This window comes from Lissotriton vulgaris, chromosome 1_1 (assembly GCF_964263255.1).
Source record: "Lissotriton vulgaris chromosome 1_1, aLisVul1.2, whole genome shotgun sequence".
NCBI lineage: Eukaryota > Metazoa > Chordata > Amphibia > Caudata > Salamandridae > Lissotriton > Lissotriton vulgaris.
In genome coordinates, this window is record NC_141685.1 from 470,160,038 (window position 1) to 470,183,218 (window position 23,181).

Below are 23,181 nucleotides of genomic sequence, written 5' to 3' on the forward strand. Positions count from 1 at the left end.
GAAACCGGTCCTCGGTAGCTTGCTCCTTTCTGGTGAAGAATTGGCTTGGTAGTTTAGTCTGCCCTGTTCCCATGATGCACTGGGCCAGGGACAGACTGATTTGCATATAGCCAGGTTCTGAGCTGGGATGGTGCAGTGAGATAAATAATGGTGATGGATCAAGCCCTGATCTTTGGACTGGGTAAGAGTGGTCTGCTTAATTCAGACACTCTGTTCATCACCACCCCCTTTTCTGAATTGTCTTCTAGTTTGGACATCAGGTAACTATGTATGAAACAGCTGAGTCTGTTGAGAGACTGGTGCACTTCTGTTTTACTATTCCACAACATTCTGCAAAGTGTGGTGTTACAATGCCCCTGCTTCGGTTAGAATCGTTGTTCAAGATGGAACATCACATGCACAAACCTTAGATTCTTTACTACTTATGATTTGTCCCAGTCCCAGTGTACTCTGAAATGCCTTTTACTCAGTCGTTCTCTTGCCTTGGATATTCTGTTTCGGGTGGAGGCTTCGGTAAATGATATTTTTGCTGCTAATAAACACCTACTATTTCCTGCAGGCTATTCCATCCATGTGCTTAACAGGATCTCTAACGGTTTGGAAAATATTTTTTAAAAAAATTGCCTCAAACCTTTAATATGAACCTCTGATACTTCCCTGACTCAAGCATTTTAATTATTCACAGTTTCCGTGAAGGTTCCACACTAAAGTACTGAATGTTACATCTCCAACACAATGTATCCTCTTTCTAGCACGTGGCTTCATTTCATAGCTTTTCCTGTCAGCAGCTGGTTGATTTGAATAGTATCTGCAAAGCGTTTTAATAAAAACTGGTGGAGCAGGTCTATAGAAACAATATGTAATTAAATTTAGATCATAAAAAATCCATTCTGTTGCATCTACAAAGAGATACTTTCGTGTCTCAGCCTCCTCTAATGAATCAGCATTGGCACAAGTGCATGCAATGGCAGAGTGTCCCTTTGTGTATCGGAAATGTGGTCCCATTGACTTCTCAATGCCCACATTCCTCCATGTGTTAGCACAAATGTTATTTTTATTTTTCTGAGTCATACTCAATGAGCATGTGTGTTCAGTGGAAGGCGGCCAACACCGTGTAGCATTAGCACAGTACAAAAGTTACACTCTTCCAGTAAATAATACTGGGTGTAGAAGGGCAATACTGTACTTGGGGGACTTCAGAGAGTTACATGCATGGTGTTTCTGGGCCGCATTCTGAACAATAAGATCTGCTTTGAATGGCAAATGCCCCATGTTCATTTCTCACTCTGCTCCTTTCTTTTCAATAAAGATGCCCCTCCATCTGCGAGAATGAAGCCGTTTGGCAAACTGAATCCTCAAAGTTTTTACACTGCTTACATGACAGCTTCTACAGCTGTTGGGGAGGGACCTGCCGGAAATATTGTAGGATTTAAAGTTGGTGAGTCTGTTTTTTTCTTTCTTTATAAGTGCGATTAACTTATTGCTTTTGGTACACTGGGTTTGAATTGGGAAGGTGTGGAAGACATAACAATTTGAGGAGCACATGCTTCTTGAATAAGACCTGCTGGTTGTTGCCATACTCAATTTGTTTAGATGAATCGTTTAAAAAGAACTGTTTACTTGTCCGAGATCCGCTCAGCCTTAGAGGTTGTAAAAGGAAAGGACAAACAAGCATTTGCAATGCAATAGGTCTAGCATTTATGAGACTTTAAGCTTTTAGCATTGTAAATGACAATGCTTTTTATTTGTGTTTTAAAAACCTAAACATAAAAGGCATTGTCATTTACAATGCCAATCGCTCAAACTTGCGTTAATGCAAGACCTATTGCACTGCAAATGCTTGTTTCACTTGATGGCAGGTTTGCAAGGCGACTAGATTGCTTTGATACTAGGCGAAAGAGATGGGCTATTTATTGCACAGAGTAATCTTTCATCATTCTTAACACAATTTACTGATGGCCTATAACAAACAGCAGCCATATCTAGTCAGGTGTTGAATGTCGGCTAGAGCGTCATCTGCTCGAAATCCCCATGTCTCTTAGGTGCAAGGATGGGAAAGGGAGAAGGAACGCTGATAGGGGTGGCAATCAAACTCATAGCAGCAACAAATGGACTTGTGAGATTACACAGGACTTTTGGGAAAGCTAGTTAAAGATTGCACTGGGTGTTTTTTCCGGTTCAAGTAGCCCGAGGTGTTAATCCTCCTACCTGCTGCTGATCCGGACGGAAGCTACTAAGGAGAGAGGTCCACTATGCTCAGATACAACCAACTGCCCCTAAATCGAAAAGCACTTGCACTCTATAAGGGCTACTTTCTTTTAAAGGCATGGAAGGAGGGATAAGGGTGAATTCAGATTGCAGGATTGGTCAACGAAATCCGTGTGAAATTTCCAACATCAATAGACACATAATAAGGTTTTGAGTGCTTTCGAGAGATCTGTTTTGAAGAGAACTGTGCAGTTTACCATCATGCACCTAGGGTTCTAGAGTGAATGGGAACTGTTTGTGGCTGCATTAAAAACAAGAAACAATAAAGTGGAAACTGTGTCGGGAAAAAAAGCCACAGGACGGAAATAGATGGGAGAGGGAGGGAGAACAATGGCGCCTACAGGAAGCGTCTGCACGGGGGAAGGGGGAACAAACTCAGACATATTTAAAAGTTATAGCGCGACCCCCCGTAAAGTGGACTCTGCGCCGAGTTAGAAAACCAAGACATAAGGGATCAGGAAAGTGTTTGCTATACCTGCGCACCCTAAGTGAAAGTAAAAAATTTTTTTTTAACTATTTATTGCACAACGTTAATAAAGCGGGTGCAACGCTGAAGACAGGAGGGAGTGGCAAAGAGTTTACAATACCTGCGCGCTCAAAGGAAAGTAAACTGATTTTTAAAAACAACACATTATAGTGCGGATAGCGCTGCGCCATAAAGGAAAGTAAACAAACCTACAAAAAAAACCAAGGCTAACCTGCAACAAGCACGACCGCGCTAATTAGACAAGAAATGCAGCTGGCTGTTTCTTGAAATCGCCCCGTGCGCACACCAGCTCCTTGTGCATGCGCCGCTGCTATGTTTACGTCAGGCAGAGATGCGCGAGACAAAGGAGTGCGAACAGTGCGGATGAAAACTGTAGTTGGTGGCCGCTGCTTCCGGACTACATGGAAGTCAGTTTGACATCAACAGCCAGTCAAAACTAAGCTAATAAAAGCTATACCAACATTCAGCAAATGGCAAGCGGCAAGAGAAACTACCAGCCGCTTGCCAACACATAGAGATTTATGTCTCGCTGAGACAGCGCATGCTGCGGGCGAGACCTAAAAACCAGAAAACTATTGCTTGTGCTCTTGCTCAGAGGGATCCTGACAGAATAGTTCGATCCGGACTTTTCCATTTGGATCAATATTGAATTGCACTTGGCTGGATACTGTCTGAGGTGGTATGGTGATCAAAGTAAAATGAATTTGAATACTGCCCAGAGTAATTACCAGAGTCTTGGGTTCATTCAAGTAATCCACCCATCACTTTTTACTTTGTTTACTGTCAGACCCAGTGTCAACAACAATATATTATACCTCAGTAAGTTTATTTCCTGTTAAAAAATATGAAAATATCATAGAGCATGGACAATGACTTGAAATTGGAAAAGCTTCAGAATGTCCAAAATGCTGCTGTTTAACTTAATTTTTCCTTTAAAAATGGGACAGAGACTCCCACCTTACGCAGGCCTTGTACTGGCTCGTGGCTAGGGTGTACTCTAAAATTCACACCCTTGTTCGTAAATGTCTGCATGGCTCTGCACCTGCATATTTATCCTGGAAGTTTAAGACCATCTAATCTTCCACGAAAACATTCTTGTCTGTTCTTTATCTTCCGCTTCTAAGGATTCCTGGATGTAATTGTAACTCCCAGGACTACGTAGGTTTCTGGCCGCTGTGTAATTGTCTCTTGCTCAAGGTGGGGCAAACCACTACCTATCTTCTTTGCACAAATTATGCGAATTTCGCAATGTCTTTTGTGTTTCTTCCCATTGGACTTTTCCTCATGCTTGGATACGGCTTGGCATGTGCAGCTGTGTGTGACAAACCTAAATAAAAGATTAATAAATGGAAAAGCTGTGTCACCCTCTGAAAACAATACTTTAAGGCTAGCTTTCTCATGAGAGTTTCTTGCCTCAACCCCCCAGTCCTTCCAACCTACTCTTCCATTCAAGTCTATTGCATATTCCACTTTCACTGTTTATGGTCTGCTACCACATTGGACAATCCCTTTGAGCATCTGAACAAATTCATTCTGATTAAGAGACCGATAATTCCTGTCTCTGGCTGACAGTTCAACCTTCTTTCCACTTCTTTCTTAGATGTTCTCTCTTCCAATAATATTCCTTTTAAGTGGCCTCAGAGTCAATTGCAATACCTACTGCCTGGCTGAATATCTTTTGGCCATTATTTAAACCACAGTTCAACGTGTAAGAAGCATTGACATTGCCAACAGGTCTAGCTCCTTATTTATTTGGTGTGTAGTAATTTATAGTTTTCTTGAAACAATTCTTGGAAGAGAATGATTGTTCTGTTTTGTATTCAGTAGATCAATATGCATGAATTGTAATAGATACGCACAGGTAATACAACACTTAAAGTTAACAATTGAATGGAATCACTAGACGTTTAAAGGCAATTAAAAGCAAATTAGGTTGTTGTTTTTTGCATAAATTAGGTATGACTTAGGTGTTAATGTGTTTTGTGTATTAGTCCAAATCTTGTAACTGCACAGTTCTATAAAAATGGCAGTGGAGGAGGATTAGCACAAATGCGTAGGCACCTTTTCAATGCGCTTTTTTTATTGTTTCGATATTTTTAGGTTTGGCAGTAGCCAAGACCTTTTGATTTTATTAAAATTGTATGTGTCATATATTTACTCAAATAGGCTTTCAACCAGCCCTCTTTATCCACTGGTCTGTTATTGTGTCATTCACATTTTACTTCTGCCCAATACAACATATATCATGGGACAATGAACCATCCCACTTCAGCTACTGACTTACATCACTGTGAGTGATGACATTCTGCCCTTTCATGAGGAGCACATCCTCACACAAGGTAGTTTCCTTTAGTCCTATGAACCACTAAGTCAATGTATGCTTTTAGAGACAACATTTTGTTTTTAGCTTTTAGCCAATTTTTTTTTTTTTAAAGAGTGATGATGACCAGGGTTATTCTCAACAACAGCGTTTAAGCAAAAAACAGGGGGGAAAAAACATACATTGGCAAAGCCAAAAGGCTGGTGGTCAATGCCAGATCTATTGGCGTTTCCAAAAGGACTGAAGTGTTAGAAACTGGAGTTAATAGAATGATAGTTTGATTTATTTAGTGTTCTTCTTTTGATGTAGAGTGGTTTTTGTGAAAGTATGAACAGTAAGAGGATCATTATTCCTCAAAAAACAATATAATTTACTGTCTTGACTGTAATGACTTTTGATCCGGTTTTTATATTTTATACCTACTGCAAGTTGAGTACAAAATGTGGTGTTTACTCAATTTTAGTGTTTTAAATGACTTCCATGTGTATGCTGGTGCAACACCTGATCTCAAAATGGATGCAACAATGGGTGTGTACCTGAATTACCTACCTACGCAGCACAAATCACCAAATGAAGCTCTCGGTCTCTCCCAGAAGTAGGCCTCCCCCAACCTATTTTAGCTTCCGCTTTCAATCACATCATCTTGAATCGGTATCCAGGTTGTTCTCAGTTTGTGAAAGTGACCGGAGGACTGTGCTCTGACCATTGATAAAGGCTTTTACTGCATCACCCGATAGTGCCTGCGTCAAGCGCACAGTTTTGCACAATGAAGTCCAAGCACTATAGCGAATTTTCGGAACGGCACACTAATAAATGTCACCCTTTGATGGAACTGCTCTTCCTTTAAAATCTTCGTTTGAATCTTGTACATACATGTTTAAGCTTTGTCTTGACAAATATTACCCATTCTTTTTCACCTATGGTACTCTATAATTCTACTTACCTCTGTTGTCTATTCCCAGTATGATTTTCTATGCCTGATAGTCAAGAGCATCGCCCGGTTTGAAGTTATAAATATAGAATAAAATTGTTCAACTGCCGAACAAAGACATTCACAAAGGCATGAAGGCCAGCATTCGCACGCACCAGAAACTCCCTGGAGTATGTGCACGTGACTAGAGACGGAAAGGCCCAACCAGGATGCAGCCTGTGGGTCGGTGCACCTTACTCGCAATCGTCACTTCCTGACCTTTGAGGTTTCGTCTGAAAACCTTTAAATTATTATAGTGTAGTTTTTGGAACTGGACATATGTTTGGCAGGAAATAGGCCCTGGCTTACTAGAATCGTGCCCCAATGATGTGCAGGAACAAACACTGCTGAAGTGAAAACCGCACACGCCTCGCACTTCCTCTGCAGCGGCTGCTGCTTGTCACTCAAGACAAAACCACTTCATAGTCACAGAGGTGCTGCAAACAGGTTTCAACTCGCAGCAAAACCACCTCATACTAGCAGGAAATGGAGGTAATTACCTTACTATAATTGTTATACCTTCGGTCTAGTTAGTCCTCTGTCAGAGCAGCCTAGTGCTTTCTATATCGTGTATACCAGGGCACAAGTCGTAAAAAAATAGGTGGGGGGACCAACCTAGTTAATCAGAATGCAAGTAGCATCACGGTGCGTGACGTGTGTAACACCACGGCGTGTGACATCCTGGCGCGTGACTTCACGGCACGTGACATCACAGGAAGTGGCATCATAAGAAGTAACATCAGATCTTAAGCCCTCACATATATGTTTAACATGTCTATCATGAGTACATTGGAGCATATTTCGAGTATACAGGGAAAACCTCCTGATTTAGGCAGAATATTCACACTTTTGTAAGCTACACATAAAATAGTGTTGCCTTTTGTCAGCGTAAACTTCCTCCACCCATAGTGCTCTAAAAGATAAAATAGTGGTACTTGAATATTTCAACGCCTCCTCAGGAGTAGTAAACACCACTTATGGTGTGTAAATACAGGGAAAGACCAACACATCTGACATTCTTACAGTGAATGAATATCTTGTAAACAGGGACTGAACAAAGTGAAAATCTGACTCTCTTAACTATGTGTGAAGTGCTAACAGGGTGTGAGCCTTTGTTTCCCCTCCGCTGCATTTGCATCGGGTGTGAGGCTCCTGACTGCTCACAGCCAGGAGACTCCAACAAAAGGAGGCCTGATGACCCGCAGATTTGGTCTTTGTTAGGGTACTAAGCAGGTGAGAGGAGCGGTGATTAGGAAAGACTAGGCAAAGAAGGAGGTTCATAAGTAGCAGCAGGCAAGAAGGAAAGAGTCACAGAGATAACAGGGCAAGGATGAGTGAGGAGGAGGAGTGAGGCTGGACCACTGGGACACAGTGAGGAAAGCGGAGGGTTGGCAGCAAGCAGCAGAAGTGGACACACAAACGGAAAGAAGGACCATGGCCCACCATTGACTGCTAAAATCAAATGCTGTACAAACAATCAACCGAAAAATTGTTAATTGACACCAGCAGTGGAAGGGTGCAACTCATCCAATTAAAACATGTTGAGTCCTAAATACACATCTGGATCAGAAGACACAAAATATGGAGGAAAATTGTTGAATCAGGAGAAGGGGTGAGGGTGCAAATACACCTGCCTTCAATCGGACACACTTTAGAGAGGATCTGATGGCCAGCAGATAATATCCATCATTTTCAGCACTAATAGGGCTCCATAACAGCAAGAGGAACCCAGGAGGATCACAACTATGGACAGTGACATACCAATATGAAATGTGGGGCCATATGACAGGTGGTAGAGGAAGGAGAGGCAGACATCCCAAAAAATGCGGGGCCCGTGATGGCGGTCGGGTGGCGCTGATGAAATTGTAGGCCCGTAAAGTGGTGCCAACAGTGGGGGAGGGTTGAGGTGAAAGGCCCATGCTAGGATATGGGTGAGCAGTGTGGAGTTGGAAGACTTCCCATTCGGTGGGGTGGTATCGGAGATTAGAATGCTGGAGTGCCACGGCAGCCCTGGCTGTGCTTCTAGTGGGGTGGACTGTGCCACTGCTGCAGCATGTGGTGTAGATGTATGACCCACTGGAGGTCTGCTGAAAGTGAAAGCAGCGGTGCCTGCCCACTTCAAAACATTAATGGCCACATGGGAAGGTGTTGTGAACGCAGCTATACGCTTAGAGATTGAATGGCTGGCCTCATCCGTACGGGTGCTTAGGTCTGCTTGTTCCCCCACAGAGTTGGGAGATAGGTGAGACCCAATAAGTCAACAGATGCAATCCCCTTTCATGTCTACTAACTGGGCACAGAACCCATCAATTATACCTAGAAGGGAAAGCAGCCTGTTCTCAGAAGCCCCAGCTTTATAGAGGGTGTCATTAGGTAGAGTAAACAATAATGATATAGGGCTGCCAGCAATATTGAGGTTGCTCTGTTAAACGTGGTCTTGTTTTAGCAGTCAAAACGAGCAACTAATGCCACTATACTGCTGCTAGCTGTCAATTACAACGTTAACAGGTTGCCAAGAGAATAGGTTGCCATTCCCCCATTAGTTTGATTTTCTATTTGCATTCTTTCGGCCCAACCACATAGTCAACATGGGGAAAATAGACACTAAGAAGCCAAGGCTACAATTTGAGGCAAAATGGGTTGACAATTTGAGGCATGCTGAAGGTGGGCAGAGCCAGGCAGAGTGAATTGGGTTGCAAGTATCTGTTTAGACATGGCCATCAATTCATTCTTAAAGATTATGCAGCAAAGCCTACTCCCCATAGATGATAAAATAGATATGTTGAGCCAAATAGTTGACACACTGGCAATTAAAATAGGCAGAACATGAGGGTGCTAGAAGTGGAGCAGTGTATATCAGAGGTAGAAGAGGACCTAAAAGATAAGCAAGGAAAATGGTTAGACATGGACCAAGTGGTATCCCTTATCAAAGCTAAAAAAGTAGATTTGCAGTCAAGATCCAGATGGAATAATTTGCACATCTTGGGTATTTCTGAATCAAAAAACATGGGAAAGCTCGAAGAGTCTTTAAAACATAGCTCAGCTGCTGTCTTAGGGAAGACATTTTTTCAAAACTGCTGTTCTTTGAAAGAGCTCACCGCTCATTGGATCCCCGGTCACCCCTAGGAGCCCCAACCTTAGCCACTCATAACTACGTTGCAAAGCTTTAGGGATATGAGGCCCGATTCACAGAACTAACTTAAGACAAAATCCTAAACTTACTACAATTTAGGTATTCACAGAAGGCACTTACTCATGTTGGTATTCACAGAAGGCCCTTACTCATTTCAATATTCACAGAAGTTAGGAGTCCTAACTTTAAGACTCCTAAATGCCTTCTGTGAATACCAAAAGTCTTAAAGTTACGATTTTTCTCAGTTTAGGAGTAGTAAAGTTAGGACTCCTAACTTTAGGACTCCTAAATGCGTTCTGTGAATACCGAAAGTCTGAAAGTTAGGATTTTTCTCAGTTTAGGAGTAGTAAAGTTAGGACTCCTAAATGCCTTCTGTGAATACCAAAATGTCAGTAAGTTTAGGATTTTGTCTTAAGTTAGTTCTGTGAATCAGGCCCATGGACACAGCACTATGCCCCATACAAGTAAAAAGAGATCAAAACTACAAAGGAAGCGCCTTTTCCTTATTATACCCGGATGTCACATTAGCAGTTCAAGAGTTCAATAGAAAATATCTGACTGTGAAACAGAAACTGCAAAAGCTGAATATTGCATATGCCCTGTCTAGCTCACCTGAAGACTAGAATGTCTTCTCAAACCCAAGGCAGGTGTCAGCTTTTCTGTATAAACCGAAAAACCCAGGGATTTGCAAAGAGGCCAATGTCAATGCTGAACCTCCATCTTCGCATCTCAGTTACACTGAGACAGCAGTGGTAGTGAGTGATGTATCTCCTTATGACTCAGTTTGACACCTTAATCATCATTGGGGCATGTGTCGACCTCATTGCACCTCATTTCTCTCTATTAGTAGGCTGCATGGAAACTTCACAGATTGAATTGCCTCTGGTGTTCCCTGTGGCTGTCCCTTCTTGGATGGCTCATCATTGAATGGATGGTGAAGGTTAGTCACAGTGGCTAGGCTAGATGGGCTCTCTGGCTGCAAACTAAATGCAGAGTTCGAATGCTCCTATTTCCATATGTTGCTTTTCATTATGGTTCCTGTACACTCAGCTAATGATTATGCCTGCCCTCCTCTGACATGAAAGGAGGAGTAAAGTTGCCACTGGTCAATTCCCCCAGGGTTAACACCCCATTAGTTGGCATCATGCTCTTTGAGAACTCCCTAGAGCACCTGTATGTTAGGATAGAGGGGATGAATTGTGTAAGGATGAGAGGGTTCTTGTATTCGCAGGTAAGTGGGAATGCCAATGTGGGTGGTGAGACAGAGTAAGGGCACAGTTGTTGTTCTCATATTATTGAGTTTATAGAAACAGTACTTAAAGCTAAGCCAGACAAATAAATGTTTTGTCTTTTCATTCACATCACACCATGACTCATTACGCAATAAGAGGCATGTGTTGAGCACACAGTAAGCTAGAAGCAGATATATATGCATTATTGACATGGAACATTAGGGGTTTAAATAACCCCATAAGATAGGACAGGTTATAGCATATTTTAATAGGCACAAGGCAAATATATTGCCCTACTTCAAGTAACTCATCTCTTGAAATTCCCGCAAATAGTTCTAGAAAAGAAATGGGTAGTATACTATTATGTGTCTTGTACTCTTCATATGCCAGATCAGTAGTGATATTCATGATAAAGGGCACCGTACATAGTCACTTACACACAATATCAGACAAACAAGAACCATATGCTATTGCACAGAGTACCCTTGGAAGAAAACATGTAAGACTTGTTAATATTTATGCACTTGCTAATATTTACAGGCCAAATATTGATGAGCCTCACTTTTGATCCCTCTTTAGAATTGTATACATGCATTGCCCCATAAAATGATCATATGTAGAGGGGACTCTAATGTCATATTGGATGCATGGATTGACAGGTCACACACATACCAAGTCACTATACAGCAGCGGATGCTGGGGCCATCAATGAGATAATATCAGATCTCAACTTGATGGATTCTGGCAAATAAAACATACAGAGAAAATGGAGGTTACATATCAGTTGCCAGCACATAATATGTGGTCTATGATGTTTTACTGGCTAATCACATGTGGTGCTTCTTCTTTAGTAATATACATGCAACATGTATGAAATTGGGTTCTGGTTGGCAGAGGTATGCACCCTGTCCAAGCTGGAACCACAATCCTAATCAGGGTAAGTCAGCAGCATTCCCTAAATTAAGCCGTGCTCATCCTCTGGTAACTTGGTTGGCCCAGAGCAGTCAGGCTTAACTTAAGAGGCAATGTGTAAAATATTTGTACAACACCTCAAACAGTAACTCAGTGAAAACACCACAAAAGGCTCCATACCAGTTAAGAAAAATAGAGAATAGTTTTATGGACAAAACACAACCAAAACAGCAAAAAGTGCCAACCGGGGCTATTTGGTTGTGCTAGCCTGGCTCCAGTCCAAAGATTAAGTCTGACTATGAAGGACCAGCCTTGGCCCACTACAGAGTACCTTGTAAGTGTCAAGGGAGATGTGCGCCGTCGTCGATCCTTAGGTTGTAGGCAAAGTGTCAGCTTTGAGCCGCGCAAAGTCGGAGATAAGTCGGAGATTGAGGCGATGTGCCACACAATGTGATGCACTCGATCCTCATGGCAGTGGCAATTCATAATTTTCGATGTAGATGTGCCGGTTCTGAATGATGAGATGGTGCTGATATGTGTATTTTTGCTGGAGCAGCACTTTATACTCACTTCCAAGGGTCCAGGACTGGGTTGGCAGGGCACGACTCATAGGTGGCAAAGTCGATGTGCTGTAGCAGGCTGATTAAATGTCTTGATGTCCCTGAGACTTGAGAACAGGAGGCAAGCCAGCAAGCCCTTGGAGTCACCCTAGGTTCAGGTGATATGGACCCGGTCCTTCTCAGTCAGGCCAGAGGGCAGCAGGCAGCAGGCCAGAAAAACAGAAAAGCAGTTCTTTCAGAGCAGCAGTCCAGCAGAGTGGCAGTGTTTTAGCAGCGCAGCAGTCCATCTACCTGGCAGAGCCTTAAGGGGTCACACATAAGCGTCCTTTGTGTGTTTCTTTCTAGAGGGAATGCACAAAGTCCAGCTATCACCCACCCCAGACGTGTATTGGAGACAGGGTGCAGGCACACAGGCCAAAGACCAGAAACATTCTGTCTTTCTAAAAGTGGCATTTTTACATTTGTGATGATAAATTCAAATTTACCATTAAAGAGGATTCATCATAACAAATTTCACAAATCCAGGGGCCAGATGTACAAATGTTTTTTACATGCGCAAAAGGGTTTAAACCCATTTGCACATGTAAAAAACCTGTGGCCCATGTACCAAACCTATTTTGCAAGTCGCTAATTAAATAGCGACTTGCAAAATAGGGTTAGTGACTCACTATTAGGAAGGGGAGTTCCAAGGGCGTCCCTTCTTAATAGCGAGTCCAACACCTATGTAAGAATGTTTTGCGAATTGTGACTCCCTCATTAATAAGCATGAGGCATGCAATTTGCTACCCCTTGGAGAATCGCAAACAGTGTCCAAGACACTGTTGTACTTTGGAAATTGCAACTCGCAAATTGCGACTTGCAATTTGATGCAATTTACCAGTCACAATTTCCAATGGTCGTACATCTGGTCCCAGACGTATTAAACATGACAGATCTACTCCCTCTCAATCAGGAAATGCAGCGTATTAAGTGTAATAAGGAATACCCAATTTTAACCTATGAGAGGGGTAGGCCTCAAGGTAGTGGAAAACAAATGTGGGTGGTTTTCACTTCCAGGACATGCAAAACTTAAAAGGACATATCCTGGCTTTTGATTACAAGCACCCTGTCCTATGGGCTACTTAGGACCCATATTAGGCATGATGTATATGTAAGAAAAAGGGAGTTTAAGGCTTGGCAAGGGGTTTTAAATGCCAAGTCGACATGGCAGTGTAATTTGTACATACAGGCTCTGCAGTGGCAGGTCTGAGACATATTTAAAGGGCTACTTGAGTGGATGAACAATCAGTGTTGCAGGCCGACTAGTAGCATTTAATTTACAGGCCCTGGGCATATGTAGACCACTCTACTAGGGACATATAGGTAAATTTAGGATGCCAATTGTTGATAAGTCAATCAAACCACGTTTATGGGACTGTGAGCACAAGCGCTTAAGCACTGAATAGCAATGGTAAATCACACCGAGTCCTCAGACCAACAAAACGAATTCAGCAAAATTGGAGGTAAGCAGACGATAGGTTTGCGGAAAGACCACCCAAAGGCTGACAGGTCTAACACAACATTTGTCCAGAATTCTGTCAGTTGATGCCCCAATAGCAGAGGTCTTCAAACTGTGGGGCGCGACCCCCAGGTGGGCCGTGGAGTCCCTGGAAGGGAGTCACAGATTCCCCAGCTTTACTTGTCTCTGTAGAAAGACAGCCGTCCTGGGACAGCTAATTGAGATCGTTATCAGCTGCTTGCCTGAATAAAAGGCAAATGTGCCTTATATGTTAATCTGCAAGTGTAAATGATGCTTGGGAGCAATCCTGGCTCTTTGTGAAGACAAAGATATGTTTTTTTAGTGGAAGTGCAAAGAGTTAACAACTGGGCTGGGAAGTTCTTGCTTTTTAATTTTAACTGCAATTAAAGAGCCCTTAGTGCCCCATAAGAGGTGTTGAAGGGACAGTTATGTAGAACTACACTCTGGTATTACTAAAACCTACATTTTGAAAGCACTGTTTTATTGTAAAACTATTTGCACGTTTTGCAGCATTCTATCTTACCGTGTGTGTAATGCAAGTATAAAAAATGTACTTACATATTCACAGTGCTTTCTGTCACGGGCTGTGACTTTGTAGCACGACAAATATACATCACTATTCTCCACTGCACCAATCAAGATTTAATTCTGTGGTTCTCTGGTGACACGCAGACCTCTGCAGTGCATTAACTAGAATATGCTTCATAATGTACTACAGTGCATTTTCCACTGAGCAATAACTTTTTAAAATTTATTTTTCTTTTACACTGCCCATTATTTTATATGTAGATACCTGAAGGTGACAGACCTAAAAAACATATAGAATATTTTGGGCTTGTATATGAGAGGCTTGCATCACAAGAGCATCACTTTTTTGATGCTCCAGTGGCACAAGCATCTCAACCATACCTATGAAGCTGTGCAAACTCACCCTGCATGGCTTTGCATTTCCTCATAGATATGGAGTAAGACATAGCAGCGCAAGTCACTGCATTGCCTTACTCTGCGTCAAGGCGGTGTTCCATGGGCATTGTGTGGGGTTCCCACGCAAAGCCCATGATTTTGATGCTGCCCCATATTTACAAAATCACTTGTAAACCTGGGGAAGCTCCAAAAACTGAGTTGAGGCGTAATGAGGAGAAATGTTTTAATTTCTCCTTGTTTTTCCTCTTTCCATGTGTGCTGCATTCTGCAGCTCACATAAAAATAGGAAAACGCCCCTCAGGATTGTTTTGGTGAAGGAAAGTGCCTCTTCCCGTACAAAAGCAATCCTGCCTACGTTGGTGCTAGGCAGCAGTTTGTGAAGGAAAAAGGACTGGAATGCACCGTATTTCATGAATACTGTGTATTCCTGCCCTTTAACATTGGCATAGAGCAGCGCCGCAAGAAGACTTGCAGTGCTGCCCTATGCCAATTTCTCATAAATGAGGCCCTTTGTTTTTAGTTACACCTTTGGCTATACCCATACGCTCAATGACCTTTGGTTTGCTAAACACTGTTTAAAATCATTTCCCCACTGTAAAAATGATTTGCTGTGGTAATTGGGGGCTGTTAGAAATGGGGGTCTCTAGTTGGCAATGGTTTGCTCCTTTGGCCAATTAGGGACACTTCATTCTAGTCAGTATAAGAGGGATACACTACTGAAATAACCCCTGCTTGGTACAAGCACTCAGGCTTATTTCAGAGGCAGTGTGCAAAGGATTTGCACATAACAAACAGTAATACAGTGAAAACACTACAAAAGGACACCACACCAGTTTAGAAACAAATCTGATACTTTATATATGTACTTTACGGGGAGCTGGCATCGGTAGGTCCGAACTGCGGTGTGGGATGGGGCAGTATGTCGCAAGACTTATGAGCAGTGCCCCCAAGTCATGGTGCGGTCATGGTTGTCGAAGTCAGCAACGGCGTCAGTGAGACCAGGGCGGCAAAGTGAAGCAAGACAGTGAGGAGTGCGGTGCCCACAGGTCACGGTGCAAGCAGCAGCTCAGTGGCCGTCGGCAGTGAGACCAGGCTTATGGTGCGAGATGCAGCAGTGCCCTCTGCAGTGCCTTCAGGACATGAAGCCAACGGCGGAGTCAGTGACGGAGTCGGTTGCTTTCCCCCCTCTCTGGCTACTGAAACAACGGTTCCAGAGGTGGTACCCAGATGTCAGTGAAGTCGAGGAGGTCCCTGAGACCTCAGAACAGGAGGCAAGCTCTACTTCAAGCCCTTGGAGATACTCAGCAACACGTAAAGAAAGTTCAGTCCAGTCCTTTCACTGCCCAAGGCAGAAGCAGCAACTGCAGGCTAAACTAACAAAGCAACAACACAGCAAAGTTGCAGTACTATTTTTGGCAGTTCTTCCAGCTCTTCTTCTTGGCAGGTTCCTTAATTCCAGCGAGTTCTAAAGTTCTGGGGTCTGGACCCCAATATTTATACTCAGTTTCTCTTTGTGCTTTTAGGCAGAGAGCTTTCTGGGCCAGCTTCCTGGCAGTAGGTGGAGACAGCATTGTCCAAGGCAGACCAGACCCATTCAGGTGCAAGGAAATCTCCTCCCACTACTGTATATACAGACCAGGTCTATTCAGCCCAGCCCTGAATCATCCAGGAAAAGCAGGGCACACCTTGATCCCCCAGTGGCTGTCTGATGAGAATGCACATCCCCAGTCCCTGTCACTCCAAAGCAAGACAGCCAATCCACAAACCAAACAGAGGCACACAGGATGGCTAAGCAAGAAATGACCTACTTTTAAAAAGTGGTGTTTTCAAACACAGAACATATAAATAATCTTTACTTGAATATGCCTTTTTTATATTCCGAGTTCAGGCATACTAAGCCCCATTTCTCTATCTTGTTCCAATGGGAACATATGCTTCTAAGATGATATAAGTAAACTCCCATTCTATCCTATTGGACAGATAGCCTTTCCATAGTGAAAAATTAAACACACTGTAATTAACTACCAGGACATGTCACACACACCAGTACATGTCCTACCTTTAATATACACAGCACCCTGCCCACAGGGGTACCTTGGGCTTACCTTAGGGGTGACTTACATGTAAGAAAAGTGAAGATTAGGGCCTGGCAAGCGGGTGCATTTGCCAGGTCGACATGGCAGTTACAAACCATGCAGACACTGCAGTGGCAGGTCTGAGAACCCTTTTCAGGGCTGCATGGGTGAGTGGCACAATCAGTATTGCAGGCTCACCAGCAGCATTTGATTTACAGGCCCTGGCACCCTCAGTGCACTTTACTAGGGACTTACTAGTAGGTCAAACATGCCAATCATGGAAACACCAATCCATAATTCAATTTACAATAGAAGATCTTGCACTTTAACACTAAACAGCAGTGAGAAGGTGCACAGAGACACTGAACCAGCAAATACAGAGTCAAAACTAGGAGGTCACAAAGGAAAATAACAGGGGAAACATGCAAAAAGATGCCAAATCTAACAGGGGCATTTATGGTTGTCGATAGATGTTGATGATGAGGAGAACCAGTTTCTAGAACATTTTGTCAGAAGGGGTCCTTACGCTTAGAAAGGTTTGACAAGGGGTTCTTGACATCAAAAAAGTTTGAAGACCACTGTCCAATAGAGATAAGGATGGAAATACCACAAGCTGTAACTGCCACCCTGAAGCGTAAGCTAACAGTGGGAGCACAGAGGGGGAGGCTTTTTAGGGAAGGCCTTAGACATTAAATTAAGGCATACTTTGCTAATATTGCTTTGTGGATGATATGAGCATATGGTGGGAGGCATTTAAGATGGTAGTTCAATGACTTTGCATGGCTAAGCTAAATGAGCTGCTCAAATCTCTGAGAGAGCAATTGGCTGCAATGTGAGATTATGGAACTGGAAAACTCTATGCGACTCCCCAACACTTGCTCAGATTAGGATCAAGATCTCAGAGTATAATGAAGTGGCAGAGAGACAAATCAAATATCTGGAGAGATTGGCAATGGTACGTAGATATGAGAAGAAAGGCATCCCATGTAAAACACAAGCCATCCTGATAAAGCAGCCTTGGGTGGCAAATGACAAAGTTGTCATTAGAAATGCCACAGGTTTCCCCAGTTACGAAGCTAATGAAATACTGAAAGAATTTTCTGAATATTATGTGAACTTTTACTCGTCCAAATTTATTGTCACGCCAATAACATTTGTGAATACCTGAAAGACACAGCCATAGATTGGCTAGGTGATGCACATAGATTTTACTTTGCGCAGCCTTTCTACCTAAAGGACATAATGGAGGTGATAAAGGTGTTGTCATCTGGCAACACCCCCAGTTCAAATAATTTCGCATCTACATTTTATGGAGAATTTACGGATATACTGGTGACACACTTGCTGGCTTTGCTCAAAGCTGTAAGTACTAAGTCTCTAGTTCCACCGACTATGAAGGAGGCTCTTATTATTACCTATTACAACGTGGAGAGGTGCCAGATAGAAGTGATTTGTGTAGTCTATTGTCACTTATGAGCTGCAGTGCCACAGTACTCTCTAACATATTTGCAAAGAGACTGTTGCTTTGCTAGTAGACCTGTTCAACTTGAGTACATTATTTGCATTGCTGCACCATTTGGACCTGCAGCTGAATGCAGTGATGGTCTCTTTGGATGCAACCAAAGCATTTGTTTCCCAAGAACGGGAACATCTTTTTACTATATTGCAGGGCAAGGGTCTTCCCCAGTCCTGTGTGAAGAGGATCAAGATGATCTGCATTATCCCATCTGTTGGCCTCAAGAATAATGGGCTTGTATCTCTCCAGTTGACGATATCGAGGGCACCCATCAGGGACACCCACTATACACAACTGTCTTCACCTTGGTGCAATAACCATAAGCAGCAGGGGCGTGGCTACACCAGTGACTAAGACGGCTGCCAGGCAGTGAAGCTCTGGCATTGATGGGCTTCATTCGGCAAGGTTCGGGACGGAAATCCTATCTGGGGCCATCGAAACTGCAACATATGGCTCCCTGATGGTGGCGGCATGAATGGGTGCCAACGTGTAGGATTCTGCAACCATAAACATTATGAGATTTGGGGGGCACATGGTGGCCCATCGTCGGAGACCCCTGGCGACAGGGGCCGTGGGTAAGCCTGAGGCTACCGAGCCTCGCTGGGCCTCTTGCATTGTTTGTGCTTCATGGGGGAGATCGGCGGCAACTGAGGTTGGCATTCATCACTGCTCAGACGAGGTGGAGGCCGAAGACAGCCACGATCCAACTGTGAGGCGTGACTTGCCAGAGATGTGGCTGGACTGGCACTGCACAGCAACCGATTGGGGGCCATTAATGCCACTGGTTCAGTCCGGAGGCCTTGATCCACATTTGCCCTCTCCTGCTTGCCCTGCTTTACAGCAACCCAAGGGCAGCTCCTCCACTGGGGGAAGTGCAGAACACCAACAGACAACATGTCTGGTGCAGGCGAGACCCGATTGCTGTAAACCATGTGTATGGGGTAGCCTGCATGGCACCTAACCACCCAATCCCAGATCTCCTTATCAACCGACATGCAGAGCTTACTATGCATATTTACTTTTCTCTCCGGCTGTGCTAGATAAGTGAGCCATGTAACTGCAGGTTTCTGCTACTTCTCCAACCTCCATTCGCCAGCCTGGGGGCCTGTGTTTTGCTCCTGCACAACCTGGGTTGAATACCAGCCTGAGCACTGTATAAAGCACTTTCACTGCCACTCATTACTTACAATAGCCCATAGAGGGACTCTCATGAATACGTTCTGCAGCGGGGCACAACAACAGTGACATTACCACACACGTGGAGCAGCAATCTCCTGAGCAGCTGTAACGACCGGATTTTCGGACCAGATAGAATCAGCTCACCAGAGCACCACCAACCCAGCCAAAACGTAATCACCTCCCTCCTTAGGACCTATTTACAACAGGTATCTATGTTTCCTACCCAAGGATGGGGAATTAGCAATATACATGCTTAGGTCTTCTACAATACCACACTCATACAATATAGTCTCACGGCCACACGGACCCAGACTAATCTACCCTAGGGCAGTTCTGATTACTTACCATTACACACTGACTGCAACAAGTGCTCTCATTAGCCACAATCCTGTGGGTATCCACACCAGTGTCCCCCCTGGTGCTCTCTTCTTCCTACAAGCCACAATCCTGTGGGTATCCACACCAGTATCCCCCCTGGTGCTCTCTCTAATGTCCAAGCCACAATCCTGTGGGTATACGCACCAGTATCCCCCCTGGTGCTCTCATTAACGCCGCCTTACAACGACGATCACTTTCCTATGAATACCGTTAGCTCTTCATGTTGGGGACTCTCTCACTATTCACTAGAGGTACAATACTACAATATTATGGATCACACAAGAATGGCCGAATTACACCGTGTACAACTTATTCTCTATTTCAAGGGCTCCTCTCTCCCTCATTATTCAGTTACCATTTACCTGATCGGGGGTAGCATCCATTCATATAATAGCACCTGACTAGAAGAAAGGTTACCTTTACTGTATAAAAATAAGAGATATATACACACTGGTTCACTAAGAACTGGGGTACTTTTATTATTATAATAACAATAACAATATAATACTATACTATAACATATAGCCTGCAAAGGAAAATGAAAGGTTAGAATGTGTGCACGCTAATAAGAAAGGGCCGACGTCACCTTATTAATATGAAGTCTGGATTCAGCAGTCATCTGGGTTCCCTTCTCGTCTGTGCCTTGGCTCGTCTTAGGGTCACACCTCTGCAGTCACGGATACACGTCTGCACTGCTATGCTCTGTCTCCTCCGCTTCCCTCCAAGTCACTGGAACCTTCCTCTCATCAGCTGCTTTCTCTCTGGCTGTTCTGCATTACTCCTCTCTCCTCTCGATCACGGACTGTCTTCACTTCTCAGCTACGATCTTATAACTCAGTTTCTACCACTCTGGTATTCGTTCCCTCAACTAACTACTTCACTCTGTATGCTCTGATCTTAATGTCAAAGCTCGCCAGCTGCTCCAATTAAAATAACTTCAATCTTTCTAAGAGAGTATCAGCTTCTCGGTCTTTCTCGGACTTCAAAATGGCGACTGCCTGCATTGGAATAATTAATGGCATTGATGCTAACGACTAGCTGCCGCCTACCGACTGACTCACTAACTGCCTCATGCCTTCGCTAATATGGAAGCTTGTCCCTTCATGGAAAGTTACGGCCAGTAACCTGCCGCCCACCAAATTCTTGTACCTCCCCGTACCAAGGACACGTTCTCTGCCGGCCGGCCTGATGTTATGTCTTCGACACGGAGAAAAATACAGTCTTTCGATAAGGGCCAGCCTGAGCCGGTTCTCTCCAAGCGAACAACACCTCGTAACGAAAACATTACATTTGACCTAGAAGCATCTCAAGCTGCCGGGGCAGAAAGAAAGATGGAGTCTCTCCCGTTTGAGGGCTACAAGGCCCGAAATCAGCATACCTCCATGAAAAGTATACTAACACTCTTACAAAAGGACAGATTATCACTAATACTAATGAATCTATCCCTTAACATAGATTTATAAGCCCTGATCTAAGGAAAAGGGTACGGGATTGTGTCAACATGCCTTGTGAATAGGCTCTATTTACGATTCTAATCCTTCTATTAGAATGATAGTAGACTAAAGTCACCTCCAATCACCTTCCCTCAAGGAAGGGCCAAAAAAGTCGGTCAGAACATTTCACCCTTGAATTTAGGCTACTAATCATTCGCTAAATGGAACTAACATCCGTAGAGGAATAATATGAAACAAAATTAACTGATCTATTTCTTGTACCACATCTACAGAACTGGAGTAAGGAAGGAATGCACTGAATAAAGCAGCAAATGGCTATTAAAATGCTAATAGTAATCATGATACCCCCTAATATCTGTCGTAAAGAATGCAAGTCAGGTAACCAATTGAAGAGCCAGTCAAACCAGCCCTGGTCAATGTGTTTTCTAACCTCTTCAGTCAAGTCATGAAGTTTGTCAATATGAGCCTGAATGGATCTGGTATGATCCGATAAGTTGAAGCAACAAAGGCCCTCAAATTCGGAACAGTCATGTCCATGTTTGAGCAAAAGATAGTCAATGGCAGCCCGGTTCTGCAAAATAGCTCTGCGTTCACCCTGGGCGTCTAGTAACATGTCAGATAAAATTGTAGAAGTATGATTAATGGACTTAACCATCCAGCAGGCCATTTTCCCAATGGATTTCGCGTTATAAACTGCTAAGGCTGGAACACCAATAATTGAAAAAGCTAAACTAAGGTATTCAGATTTGGAATATAAATGTAGTGTAGAGTCACAATCATCATGTAACATCACAGCATCACGAACAACACGGGAATGTGTATTAGGATGTGAAGAAAACATCAATAAACTCAGTCTAGTGATGGCACAAGGTCCTCCAGAAATATTAGCAGGATTGTAGGGCCAGGATGTATTACCACAAGAGAAAAGCCATCCAGAAGGTAAGAGCATTGTACGATAATGACTAGGGGTAACTACTAAACTCTTACAGGTCATATTATTTCTAACAGAAGTACATGATTTCGGGGATCTTCGGGAACATAAAGTTCGTTCATGAGCTGAAAAGGAAGTTGCTGCTTTCAATTTTAAACGCACACATTCAGTAATTGCATTGGGATCGCAGGTAAGGAAAAAACATAAATCACCCTGGGTGATATTATATGTAATTATTTGGGAATGAATCGGGGGTGTTGGATCTGAAAGCACAGTACACAAAGGACAGTACTCATGGGTGGCGAAGTCTCCAAGGATAACGTTGGGACGGGCATTTGATATGTTAAAGATATGGGCTAAAGTCTCCACCGAAGCAGGGACAGCAACCAAACAGGTCGCTAGGATGTCAGTCACTGAACGCATCGGTGTTAAACAGAAATGTGGAGAGTTGGTCACCCTTCGTGCAAGGGTAGTCCAAAAGTTAGATGATGAATCCCACGCAGCAAAGGAACGCGGTACTCGGGTTATCCAATCAACCAAAGTCTGTGGGTTCCCTCCTTTCCCGACGTAGCAGACCAAAAGGAGTCCAACGCCGGCACATCCTGCAGCAACAGTCCAGAGAATGATCTGAAAGAAAATCAAATACAGGCATTATTCATTCTCGTAAATAACATTTGTCAGCTGGGACAGCTTCCTAGCTATCTTTCCCTGGTCTCATGACAAGAATTGTGTTATCATGACCGGTTGCAATAACTTCAGCTTGTTCAGGGGGATTTTTAGGCGATTGCACCCACACTCTCGCTCCTGGATTATCTGTGGAGCCAAAACCTTTTTGTCCTCGTACAGTTAGCAAAGTTGGGGCAGTGCCTTTCTGAATCTCACCACTGAAAACAGGCATGATTAGCAGCTGAGCGATTCGGTCAGTTTTGTGAATTGGTAGATCAACCTCACTGCTATTCAGCAGGAGCACCTTAATCTCTCCCTGATAATCACTGTCAATGACTCCTCTGAGTACTTGAATGCCTTTTAAGGCCAGGCCCGATCTAGGGGCAATCAGTCCAAATTTCCAGTTGGTATACAGACACCAACACCAGTCTCAATGATAACTCGATCTCTGCTTTTAATCGTGGCATCATTCATGGCATGCAGGTCCAAGCCTGCGGAACCTGGGGTTGCTCTACATGGAGCTAATGCTCCAGGGGAAATTTCCCAGTACATTATTGCCAATTGTATTCAGCTTTGCATCAATAGCTGGAGGAAATGAACGCATTAATGGAGATTCAGCATTCAGAAAGGGGCGATTATTCAAAATTAACAGTGCTT

The 23,181-nt window shown here is 43.5% G+C and overlaps 1 protein-coding gene across 1 annotated transcript in view; it reads left to right on the top strand.

Moving 5' to 3' along the window:
- Positions 1-23,181, top strand: part of LOC147747364 (interleukin-12 receptor subunit beta-2-like) — a 710,479-nt gene that overhangs the window by 526,222 nt on the left and 161,076 nt on the right. Inside the window, exon 13 of the mRNA XM_086936242.1 lies at positions 1,310-1,438. Coding sequence (XP_086792368.1) covers positions 1,310-1,438 — 129 coding nt within the window. The remainder of the gene's footprint in view (positions 1-1,309; positions 1,439-23,181) is intronic.